The sequence below is a fragment of the Toxorhynchites rutilus genome, unplaced genomic scaffold, assembly GCF_029784135.1.
Source record: "Toxorhynchites rutilus septentrionalis strain SRP unplaced genomic scaffold, ASM2978413v1 HiC_scaffold_4, whole genome shotgun sequence".
NCBI classification, from domain to species: Eukaryota; Metazoa; Arthropoda; class Insecta; order Diptera; family Culicidae; genus Toxorhynchites; species Toxorhynchites rutilus.
Window position 1 is genome coordinate 328,771 of NW_026599982.1, and position 13,691 is coordinate 342,461.

Consider the following 13,691-nt stretch of genomic DNA (forward strand, 5'->3'; position numbering starts at 1 on the left):
TGAAAAACTGACTGGCGTTATAGCAAGCAAGGCGCCTAGAAGTATATACTAAGGTGGGCCAACTTGCTATAACCACTCTTCAGCCATCTTGAAAGTCTACTGTGTTTTGTTTGTAAACGAAACACAATACGCTATTGCCGAAGCTCGCTCGTGATCAGTCTATCTCTTTCACGCTACAAGCAAATAATTCCCCTTCTACTTTCTTCCGTGCTGTTTTCATATACCGCTCCCCTAACCAACTTAGTGGCGAAACGGCCTCACCTAGTACCATAGACCCGTCTTGATAGCAAGTATGCTGTGCCATTTGACAGTGGGGATTGTCAAAGTCCCACGATTTAGAAGAAGAAGAAGAAGTCGAACGGGTTACAAAATGCATTATTTTGCCAATTTCAACCCGTTCGGGATCCGGAATAGAGGTGAATTCCTTAATATTTTCCTTCGTTGATCGTATTGTTGTGAACCTATTCACGTTGGAGAGCATATTCGAACATATTCGTTGGCCGAGGCATTTTGATGTAATGTAATACTTTTCCGTTTACTATTTTTGAAAGCATTTTCAATTCAAACAATTTTCTTACCCAATGTTAAAGTTGCTTAAACTTACATTATACACCCATTAAACGTAAAAATAATAATTGTATTGATATCAATAAAATTTTATTCTATTGATTTTCATGACTGAAACGCTATGACTAAGGAATAACATTTTATTGAGTAGTTTTTATAGCTGTTTCGATGATGTTGTCTGGCATCAGTGTCGAAAAAATAACGAATTTCACCAAACAAACAAAACCATGGTCGAAGATTGAAAAATGAAAATTTAACTTTCAGAGCACTTGCTCGAGTTTTGATGGGAAGTGTGCGAAAACGATCATTTTCTTCACACTGTTTCGCAAAATTATTGATTTTCGGGCGAGTGATGAGGGAGGGACATGAAAGAAATGAGCGCCATTGTGGCAGCCATTTGTTGCTAGCTTCCACTTTAACCTTAATATATAGAAAACATATTGGAAACGGAAAAAGTAATTTTCTTTTATAATTTTTAGTTTGTGTTTAATTCAACCCAATGCGAATTTTAATTGGACTAACAACACCTACACTATACTATATGTAGAGCATATGGGAAGTCACTTTTTCTAATATTTCTTCACTTCTACAATTTTTCTCGCCGCTTAACCAAACGACCCGTTCTCGAGCGGAAAAACAGCTTGGTTTTTTATTTATGAAAATTGAAATAAATCGTTTCACATATCAAGTAATTTTCACCACAACACAAAATTTACACTTACACTTGTGATCATTTTTTCAATTAGATCAATTAGAACTGAGTGGATTTCCGAGCGGTGCTCGCTTATATACCGATTGGTGATTTCAATAGCCTGTTTTGAAAGCAATTTTAAGACTATTGAAACAAGTTTTTGGATCAAAAAGTGACAAGTATAGAACGCGTAGACATTTTATCTTTCGAATGAAGTGTTTATCATACCATTTCGTTCAGTTGTTTAGGAGCTATTAACGCTCAAAATCTCGGTCTCCGGCGTAACGCTTTCGTTTTCGAAACTTTGATTTTACACCCCGGTATAGAAATGAAAGACGTAGTTCTACGTCAAAACTTCGTTGCTTCGGGTTGATGAACAACTGTATGCTTCACCCAAACTACTTTATTGAAGATCGATATTTATTTACTTCACGTTTACTGCCGAACTTTTAATATGAACGTGAACAAAATCATCCGTGAAATGATCGTACTATTCCACCACCTGTTCAAGTTCACGTTAACGGGAACTCTAAACCAGCATTAATGAGCTGCAAGCAATTGCACCGCGGCCTAACGTAGGTGTCGCATAAACTGATGTAGCTTTGCATAAATTCGTCAGATCTGTCGAATAAGATGTAACTTACTGTATCTGGAAATTTTCACATCATAAGTGAACATTTTAGAAAAACAACTAAAAAACATCCATTTCGAACAATTAGCAAAATTTATCACACGAATGAAGAATTTTTTGGGTCCCAATGAATTGTATAAACAAAACAGAAGAAAAATATGCGTTAGTTTATAGTATAAATTACCTGAATGGCAATTTTTGCGACTAGGTGAGGTTTCCCGGCTAGAGTTTTTACTTTCCGCCGAAGTTTGAGACATCACTTTTAGGGTTTCCATAAGATCTTAAAACAGATTGCAATGATGTTTATACTTCTTTATATTCCATCACAGTTTCTAACCAGCACTTTCTTATGAGGCACAGTTTTTATAGTATTATTCTCAACCAAGAAAAACAAAAAATGTAATGAATGACCGGTAAGCAATGAATTTAATAAGTGTTGATAACTTGAATATTCATATTAAAAGCAAAACAGTTTTCTCGAAGTGAACCACAAAGCGCTTTTGTTTATCCTTATGACGTTTGTGACTTATGGTACACTCAGAGAAAAGATATAGCGAAATTGTCTTTGAATATGAATTAGTTTCAACCAAGGTGCGTAGAAGTATTCCTAAGGTGGGTCAACTTGCTAAAACCACTCTTCAGCTATCTTGGAAGTCTACTGTTTTGTTTGTAAACAAAACACAATACGCTTGTGCCCAAGTTTCTGTTTTCATATACCGCTCCCCTAACCAACTTAGTGAAGAAACGGCCTCACCTAGTACCATAGACCCGTCTTGGTTTCAATCAAGATGTGTGGAATAAAGGTGTGACCGTGTCGTCAATAAGCGCGCAGGGGAAACGGTATAAATATACAGAGGACTGTGGAAAGGGATTTGACTGCAAATAGAGATGTCTAAATTTTTCGTTTATTCAATTGTCGATTAATCGTGGGGTCATTTTTAAATATTCGATTCATTCGAATAATTGTTTTTCAGTATTCGATTAACCGAGCGAATATTTATTTCTTGTAATCAAAAAGAACAGATATATTTGTAATAAAAAAGTATGATGTCATAATTTTAAAAGTTACATTAAATATAATTTTGAAATAAACATGGTGCAGAATAATTGTTTTTGAATGAAATGGTATTTTAGTATATTGATAAATTTACCATTTCATGATTTTTTGAGGATGATTGAAAAAAAAGTACACAATGAGAATGATGCACAATGTTATTATTGTACCAACATAATTTTTTTTCTGTTCAAAATTACCTGTTCTTTGAATGTTGAATGAAATAGCTCATTTGTTTGAATATTTCTGCTTGGTCCTAATAGCTACTAGTTCAAAAGAGGTACATTTATAGAATCATTGACCACTAGTATGGTATATTTTCCTCGGCACTCTGAATTTGAATACTACTATTTTAGAACGGGAGCACCTTCTCTAAGTCCGCATTTTACTCCTGCAGACCCTGAATTCTTCTTCCCAGTCTCCTCCACCACCAGGGAATCATTTTTATGGTTCAACCGTAAAAGATTTAGCATATCCGAAAAAATTCGACGAAACACCATGACGGTTAACACTCCTATACTCGCGCATAGGTCTGAGAGACCAAGAAATCAATAATTCGTTCATTTCTCAGAAAACATCAACACTACGACATTGCGATTCTCTCTAGCTTCGTCATTCGTTGTTCATCATCGTTTGGCGTATCATATAAGTTGGTACGAGTGCTCCCGTGGCCGAGTGGTTAGCGTCATAACTAACATGCCGGGTGTTCGGGTTCGATTCCCGTTCTGGTCGGGAGAATTTTTCGTCAAAGAAATTTCCTCCGACTTGCACTGTGATCACCCGTATTCTAGAGCTTGCCACTCAGAATGCATTCAAGGCGTGTTATTTGGCATCGAAATCTCAACTAAGTACTAATAAAAATGACGCAAGTAATACTACGTTGAGACGGCGAAGTTCCCCTAGGAACGTTAGTGCCATTGAAGAAGAAGAAGAAGTTTTCAAACCGAAGCTATATATTTTCAATTTCATGTTTTTTTTTCAATTCCGCGAAACATTCATATACTTCCTCATCAGAAAAAAAATCTGGGGGAAGCTGGGGCGATGCATGAATAAGGTAAACATGAAATCTTCTAGTGAGGGCGAATTGAGCAAAAAGGTTTTTCGTTGCTTTCAATCCATTGCATGGCCTATTGCGTGTACGAGTTATCGTAATTGTTTGTACGATTGATTGTGAGTGAAGATCGCTGCTGATTTTTTTCTCTGAATGAACATCATGAAAAATGTTCTTACATGGAACCTATGTGTTGTCCAAACAAAAAATATGAAAAATTGCACATATTTTGTGCAAGCAATTTAAAACTACTTTAAGGGCGACTAATCTGATAGAGAATAGCTGGTCTCATACAAACTAATGTCGTATCCAGATGACACCATTCCACCGTCAACGCGAAAAGCAGACATACGCAAGGCGTGAGTACTTTCACTCGCATCGGTTTCTGTTCTGCTTTCGCATGGAACAGTCATGAAAAATTGTTTGCGTATGAATGCGTCCGAGCGAAGTAATATTCGCACCCATTTACGCATTCGGCTTGGTGTTCCCGTGATGTAATCCAATACCATCAGTTTGGCTTGGTGTTCCCGTGATGTAATGGATCCAAAAATGGTCCAGTCGGTAATTTTTCCGATCATAGAGAACAAACTCATTGCACCACTGATACGCTCAAAATATTTCAAAAATCCAAATATATAACAATCCAATCAATTTTAGATCGGAACCAATGACGGAGAGGTCAAGAGAGAACGCGGTTTTGGTCATAGAATACGTCAACGGCGATCGCTTCATAAGTTTTCCAACCAGTGCTTTAAACAATCTTTGGTTTTTAAATTACAACATACGAATCAACAAATTAGAAGAATAAAAAAAAATTGATTGTTCTATTGTACATACCTTTCAATTCATCGACAACAGACGTGCTTTCATTGCTAGACAACGTATTTCCAGTATCAGAATTCTTTTGTTTTGAGCCTGTTTGTTGTGAAGGAACGTCATTTCGAATGGCTGAATTTTGTGAGATATCGTCTAAAGATTTCTGGATGCAATCACCTGAAAATATACATGAGGGTAAAAAAGTATTACCAAAAAAGTAATAACCAAAATGAGCTGTAAAATCTTTCAGTGCAATATACAAAGTTTGGAAAAGAATAAATCAGAGCTAGTCAGAGTATTAGTTAAAGAAAAGTATACAGTTGGAATGATTTCTGAATGTTGGACGAAACAACAATATGAAAATAGTAAATACAAAATTCCGAGATACAACAATTACTATAGTTCAAGGTTAGATGGATACGGTGGTTCCATGATCGTAATCCATGAGGCAGTCAAAAATAGACCAATCGTAGTAGACTCTACGGAGGATATACAATGTGTAGGCAGGTATATGACCAAAATGGATGTAGCAATATTTTCAATATATGTTTCACCAAGTGCATCGGTCAACGAATTCAAAGAATTCCTGACAAAGTTATTCAAAAGCGTAGAAAAGTACAAAAAGGTTCTAATAGGCGGTGATTTGAACTCACATCATCATCTATGGGATCGTCACCACTCGGACGCGAAAGGGAGAATCCTTTTCGACTTTATCAATGACGAGGATATAATCCTGCTGAACAATGGTGAACCAACATACATACCAGCGGAGCTCAACAAAAAATCATCCACGATCGATCTGGTTATGGTCTCCCCAGCACTATACCATGATACGAAAATGGAGATTCTGCAGTACGGGATTGGCAGCAGACACCTTGTCATCCACATCACAATCAAGACTGAACAAACAACCACAAACAAATACTTTATCAACCGGAAACAAGTGACGGAACAATTAGGAAATTTGGACACAAAGCAAGTATACGGATGGGCCGAACTACAACAGATAGCACGAAAAATCCAGAAAACAGCGAAGCAGAAGAACCGGTACGAACCGAAGTTTTGGTGGAGTGCAGAAGTGGAAGAAGCATGGAGAAGCAAAAACGAAGCTAGGACCAAATTCAACAACAGTGGCAATCTAGAGGATTTAATGGAGATGAAAAGGAGAGAAAGTTTGTTCACAAGGTGCAAACACAAACTCATGAGGGAGAAATTTCAAGAATACGTCAATGAGATCGACCCAAGCACGAGCAGTAAAGAGTTATGGAAGAAGATTAACGGACTAACGGGCAAAAAGAAGAAAATGAACCAGCCCTCGGTCGTACATGAAGACGAAGAAGCCGCAATCCAATTCCTGAATGCCAATTTCCCAAGTGGGGACGACTACGGTGACTGTCTCTACAAGGAGGTCACGTACGACATTTTGAGCGTGGAAAAATGGAACGAAATTCTACATAAGAAGAAGAAGCCATCTGCAGCAGGCCCAGATGGCCTTAGCTACGAAATGTTAAGAAGTATAAAACCAGATGTTCGAGATAGCGTGATTTACGACCTCAACAGAATGTGGAAAAATGGTAGAGCTGATTTAGCGTTGAACAAAATAAAAGTAATTGCTATACCAAAACCGGGACGGAACCCAGAAATAATCAGCAACCTACGACCGATTTCCATGCTTAACTGCCCTTTGAAGATTATTAACTCGGCAGTACTAGGTGAACTCAATCAATTTATCCAGAAGAAGCGTGTGTTGCCGAATACATCATTTGGTTTCCGAAGACATAACTCTACCACAACATGCTTGAGCTACGTCACGAACCACATTAACGCTATCAAAAGAGAAGGTAAAGTAGCAGGTGCGATCTTCATTGATATGTCAAATGCGTACAACACCGTAAAAACAGGAACTCTGGAACAAATCCTCTTTGAATACGGTACTCCAATCGAATTTATCAAATGGATTGTGAACTTCCTTAAGGATAGAACAATCCAAATACAGGTAGGAACGAGGACAGTTGAAAGGACCGTCAGAGATGGACTTCCTCAAGGAGACGTTTTGTCCCCTGTATTGTTCAACATCTATACGGCACAGCTACACAATGGAATAACGGAAGGAGTAGTTCTGGTGCAATACGCCGACGACTTCATGGAGATAATCAAAGGTAAAAACTTCGAAGACGTTCAAAACCGCGGCCAGATCTTTTTGAACGAATTCAAGAGTAAAACTGAAAATTTGAACCTGAAAATAAATGAAATCAAAACAAAAGTCATGTTATTCCAGCTCAATAAAAAAGTTTTGAAGCTAAAGATAGGACACACAGAATTGGAATCGGTGAACATGTACAAATACCTTGGGGTTACACTCGATCGTTCATTAACTTATGGAGCACATATAAGGGAGATTAAGAGTTGCTCCACTGACAGGATTAACATGCTGAAGGTCGTGAGCAGTACACGAAATGGAGGACACCCTCAAACCCTAAACATAGTGTACAACGCAATAGTTCGGAGCTACCTGGAATATGGGGTTTCGATATACGCAAACTCTTCAAAAACGAACCTGGAAAAACTCACGGTCACGAATAACGTTTGTTTGAGAAAAATAACGGGTTGTTCAAAAACAACACCAATTAACACTCTCTGCGCTATAGCCAGTCAACCACCCTTGCAATTTCATCGGAAGTTAACAACGGCAAAGGAAATAGTTAGACACGCACAGTACTCAACACCAGTCTGGAGGCAGTTAATTGCCCACAACGACATACCAGCAGATAAGCAAACTTACCAAGAAGCGGAAGTTCGAGGAGTACAAGGATGTTTTCAGCGCGATCTCACAAGTTGTATGGGTTCAATCAGAAATTGATGATCAACCATGGACTAAAAGAAATACATCAGCCAGAATCTTGAAGCAACTGGGAAAAATTCACGGACAATACAAGTTCCACCGGAAGATCTATACGGATGCTTCGAAGGACAACGATCACTGTGGCATTGGAATCTACGATGACTACAGCAAGAGGATGATCAGCAGGAAACTAAATCACTCTGTATGTACGATGTCGGCTGAGCTGGAAGCGATTGGAGAAGCTCTACGGTATTTGAAGAGGAACCAGCTCAATAATGCTGTTATTCTTACTGATTCGAAGTCTGGATGTGAGTTCATCAGAGGGCAACTAGATGCAACAGAAAGGGACGAAATCATTCAGGAAATCCTGGAAACAGCCATAACAACCAACTCCTGTATTCAGTGGATTCCGCGGCACGTGAACCTGGAAGGCAACGAGATAGCTGATAGTCTGGCTAAAGCCGGGCTCCAGTCGAACGAGGTGATCCACAATCGGTTTTTACCACACGATGCAATCAACTGGATCAAGAACGACGTCACTGAAAAAATACAACAATGGTATGTAAACTACACTCAAGAATTTGGCAAAGGAAGAAAGTTTTTCAAACTGCAGACAGGGATTAATTCGAAATATTGGTTCCATAACCTGCCACTAACCAACACCGAGATAAGAACCCTAAACCGTCTACTGGCCGGACACGATTATTCTCCATTCTGGCTGAGCAAGATGAAAATTAAAGATGAGTTCTACTGCCAGCTTTGCGACTGCCTTAACACATCAGAACACATAATTTTCAACTGTATTAACTACGTAACACACAGAGACAAACACAACCTTGACAAATATATCTCAATCCAAGATGCTTTCGACGACAAAAACATTGATACTCTGAAAAACATTTGTAAATTTCTCAAAGAAATCGAAATGAAAATCTAAACCGCTCTTTGCACCTTTTGACAAGACGAAAATAAACAAAAGCTACTCCCAATGAAAAACTGACTGGCGTTATAGCAAGCAAGGCGCCTAGAAGTATATACTAAGGTGGGCCAACTTGCTATAACCACTCTTCAGCCATCTTGAAAGTCTACTGTGTTTTGTTTGTAAACGAAACACAATACGCTATTGCCGAAGCTCGCTCGTGATCAGTCTATCTCTTTCACGCTACAAGCAAATAATTCCCCTTCTACTTTCTTCCGTGCTGTTTTCATATACCGCTCCCCTAACCAACTTAGTGGCGAAACGGCCTCACCTAGTACCATAGACCCGTCTTGATAGCAAGTATGCTGTGCCATTTGACAGTGGGGATTGTCAAAGTCCCACGATTTAGAAGAAGAAGAAGAAGAAGAAGAAGAAGTCGAACGGGTTACAAAATGCATTATTTTGCCAATTTCAACCCGTTCGGGATCCGGAATAGAGGTGAATTCCTTAATATTTTCCTTCGTTGATCGTATTGTTGTGAACCTATTCACGTTGGAGAGCATATTCGAACATATTCGTTGGCCGAGGCATTTTGATGTAATGTAATACTTTTCCGTTTACTATTTTTGAAAGCATAGGCAGCCGTGGCAGAGTTCCGAGCTCTGCAATACAATTTTCTTACCCAATGTTAAAGTTGCTTAAACTTACATTATACACCCATTAAACGTAAAAATAATAATTGTATTGATATCAATAAAATTTTATTCTATTGATTTTCATGACTGAAACGCTATGACTAAGGAATAACATTTTATTGAGTAGTTTTTATAGCTGTCGCAAGTACTAGTACTAGCACAATGTCGCTAGTACTAGCACAATGTCGCTAGTACTAGCACAATGTCGCATAGACAAGAATTTTTACATTTTCCGGAATTTTTGCAAAAAGGGACTGCATAATAATTATGAAGAGGGTTGGCGATACAACCGAGCCTTGGGGAATTCCCCTTTCTTGGATTTTCAATGAAGATTTTGTGTTGTTGACTATGGCTCTGAGTTCTATTTTCTAGGAAACTTTTCACATAGAAACCTAGTCTTCCACGGATCACCCAGTCGAAGAGACTCTTCAATACTGGATATCTCCATGCTGATCAAATGCTTTACTTAGATAAAGTGATGCCACATCTGCGTGGTGATCTTTCTCAATAACGTCATGTACAATAGCCTGTAATTCTTCGAGGTGATCTTCTGTGCATTTTCCCGCACGAAAAGCGAACTGTCTTGGATCGAGCAGCTTATTAGACTCTAAAAAGGTCTTTAGGCGTCGATTTACTATCCTTTCTAGAACTTTTCCAACACAACTCAAAAGAGTCGAAAATTGTATAGAAGATGTTGGTTTTGACTACGTCTTTCATTTCTGTACCGGGGTACCTAACAAGTTCAAAGTTTCTAAAACAAGAGAGTGACGCTGGACTGCAAGGTTTTGAACGTTAATACCTCTTTACCGGCTGGATGGAGTGGTAGAATAATCACTTCATCCAAGAGATAAAATGTCAACGAATTATATGATTGTCACAAGCAAGCTATTGAAATCATAACAATCTTGCTCATTGATGATGATTGGTGATCGCAATGTGTTCCCGAACACGGTCACAAAATATAGGCACATGAAGAAACCGTGATTTGTTTTGCTCGCTTGCATGAGTGTTTGGGCATTGAGCTTTGTATTACGGAATGGAGGAGTAGGCATGACAATATGGGGTTGCAGTAGAAATGAACACACTTTTAAAATCAAAATTATGAATGAGAATTAATTTTCCCAAACCAAATTAGTACTCTATGTAAATGAAAATCACTTTTGCTTGCAAGTAGTGAAAAAATATCATGCAAAAATTGTGTCTCTAGATAATTTTATATTATAATGTTATGTTCTGGTGAGAATATCTGAAAAATCTGAAAATCGTTTAAATTAGGGTCATAACGACGTACGTCTAATAGGTAAATAACACCAAGAAAAAAATTTCATACAAATTTTAGCAATTTAAAACTTCTTTAAGGGCGACTAATCTGATAGAGAATAGCTGGTCTCATACAAACTAATGTCGTATCCAGATGACACCATTCCACCGTCAACGCGAAAAGCAGACATACGCAAGGCGTGAGTACTTTCACTCGCATTGGTTTCTGTTCTGCTTTCGCATGGAACAGTCATGAAAAATTGTTTGCGTATGAATGCGTCCGAGCGAAGTTTACCCGCGCTGAGTGGAAATCGATGCGAGTGTTCCGATGCCTGATCACCGGTGGTATACGCAGATATATATTAATTTGATATGCTAACATATAAGGTAAATGATGTTGGTTTGTCCGATTTTGCATGTTTTCACGCAACTATTAAATGCAAATTGATCTTTCTTCGTGAAAATCATATGTAATCAGGTTTAGGTTTGTTGAAAATCCCCAAGTCTCTAGTTGGTAATAATGTCAATGTTTTTCTTCAAAGAGAAATCATGTATTATCCACTTTTGATCATGGATTGTCCGGTTTTAGAAATCTTTTTTTTTGTAGATATTTTATTTTTTATTGAGTTTGCTATTTCTCACTTTCATTGAATTTCGACCATATACATGCGTAAATATTACAAAACTGTCCATATTTCTCCCACATAATCTTCGAAAAATGTTCTACTTTCCGGTCTGTTTTAATTTTAGTAAAAACATTGAAAAACATTCGGCCGAATAATTCGAAAAACAGTATATTGAAATGTAAGGAACTGTATTTAAGTTTGGAGAAATATGAGTTTCGAAAGATATAATTGAAGTTCTTCTTAATATGTCCGTATTTCTCCACCTCCCCTATTTATAAAAAATAAAAAAAAACTTGTAGGCGTGTGTAGGTTAATGTTACCTAAACAAAATCCCAACAGAATTCAAACGATACTAAAGTGCTGTCGCCGGCCAGTGAGACACTAAGCGCACGTAACCACTGTGGTGTCGCCGGCAGTCGGACGCTAGTTTTCGTACGTAACCACTGTGGTGTCGCCAAAGTGTTAATTAACGCCCGAAAACAACTGCAACAGAAACAACCGATCAGAAAATGTGTAAAGTCACAAGCAGTGTTACTACACGTATAGATTAATCTAGAAAGGTACAGAGTTTTTCGTTATTTTTGGTACAGATTTTATACCGTACAGGGTACAGATTTTCGTCAAAAAGTAAAGATTGGAACATTTTTTCCCGCGTGTGAAATTTCTTACATTTGAAGCATTAAGATAAAAGACGACTTTTACGAGTGATTTTATATAGGCATATGGTAAATGATGTTGGTTTGTCCAGTCGAAAATATGATCTTGAACTATATTTTCAATCTACCACTAAACGTATTCAGACCATTTCAGGATTATGACACAAATATTGTAAACATCATGTTGCACAGCATTTGTATCAGATTTATATATCTAAATCGCGTAATTACAGTAATCATTCAATAACTGAACCTGGTTTAACTGGACTGCTTTTTAGCTGGACGAACGTTAACGGGATCTTGTCCCAGTTAGAAAGTAGAAGTTCGTAAACAATTGTCGCCATTTTCAATTTGAAGATTTGCAATTTTAGTTTGTTTAGTTTTAGATGTTATAAAAATTAACATTATTTTTGGGAGGAGGCGATCTGGCGTAGTGGTAACATCCATACCTCTGTCGCAGAGATCACGAGTTCAATTCTCGCTCCCGACATTCTTCCATAAAATGGAAGTAAAGGGTGACGAACCAGCCGAAATGTGTTGAAATTCACTATAATAGAGCAAAAAAAATTAACCACCGTTCAAAAAGGACACACGGTTCTTTTCTGAGCCGTGGCTCTTTTTGAACCGCGGTTCATTTAAGAGCCGTTCATTTGAGAACCACGGTTCAAAAAAGAACAGCGGTTCATAAAAGAACCGTGTTTCTTTTAAGAGCCGGTTCATTGATAAAGAACCGTGAATCGTACGCTCGTTCTGACGAGCCGTGGCTTGCGATAATGCGGTTGAATGGACCACCCTTCCATTTGGGCTTGTTATTCAATCAATAATAATTATTTTCAACAATTGTGTTGAAAATACATACATTTAAGAGCCGTTCATTTGAGAACCACGGTTCAAAAAAGAACAGCGGTTCATAAAAGAACCGTGTTTCTTTTAAGAGCCGGTTCATTGATAAAGAACCGTGAATCGTACGCTCGTTCCTACAAGCCGTGGCTTGCGATAATGCGGTTGAATGGACCACCCTTCATTTGGGCTTGTTATTCAATCAATAATAATTATTTTCAACAATTGTGTTGAAAATACACCTCGCTATACGACCACTCTTTATACGGCCATCTTACATTAATCCTTTCGTTACGAGCGTCGTTTATAGACGACATCCGCGCGACGAGCTGTGTGTACGAGCGTTGTCTTTAGACGACATGAAATTCATACTGCTCTTCGATCACACCAGCGCGACATGCATACTTTTCGGCGCAGTACTCCGTACAGGGGTAGCACTTCGGCGGAGCACACTGCCGTAATGAAAGGGTTAAGGCACGTTTTCGATTTACGACCTAAAATGTTTCGCTATAACGGCCATTTTTTATTACGATATATTTTCATGTTGCCAATCTTGCGTAATTTATTTTCGAAAATTTGAAGAATGGCTCTGTTAATTAAAGATGTCACATTCCAAATAAGCCGAGAATGGTTTGAAAAAATTAAAAATAGATTTAATTTGCCTAACTTAAAAATGACCGTGCTCCCGTGGCCGAGTGGTTAGCGTCATAACTAACATGCCGGGTGTTCGGGTTCGATTCCCGTTCTGGTCGGGGGAATTTTTCGTCAAAGAAATTTCCTCCGACTTGCACTGCGATCACGCGTATTCTAGAGCTTGCCACTCAGAATGCATTCAAGGCGTGTTATTTGGCATAGAAATCTCAACTAAGTACTAATAAAAATGACGCAAGTAATACTACGTTGAGACGGCGAAGTTCCTCTAGGAACGTTATTGCCATTGAAGAAGAAGAAGAACTTAAAAATGAAATTTAAGCAGCAGCGCTGATGAGGCCGCATCAAAGGAATATGCTAACATTTCAAAGAGAATTATTGAAAGAGGTGAT

At 38.1% G+C, this 13,691-nt stretch overlaps 1 protein-coding gene across 2 annotated transcripts in view; it reads right to left on the minus strand.

Moving 5' to 3' along the window:
- LOC129782124 (uncharacterized) overlaps nucleotides 1-13,691 on the minus strand; it is a 205,134-nt gene that overhangs the window by 94,651 nt on the left and 96,792 nt on the right. For both annotated transcript variants that reach the window (XM_055789532.1, XM_055789531.1), the window contains exon 6: nucleotides 4,832-4,987. In XM_055789532.1, the coding sequence (XP_055645507.1) occupies nucleotides 4,832-4,987 (156 nt within the window). The remainder of the gene's footprint in view (nucleotides 1-4,831; nucleotides 4,988-13,691) is intronic.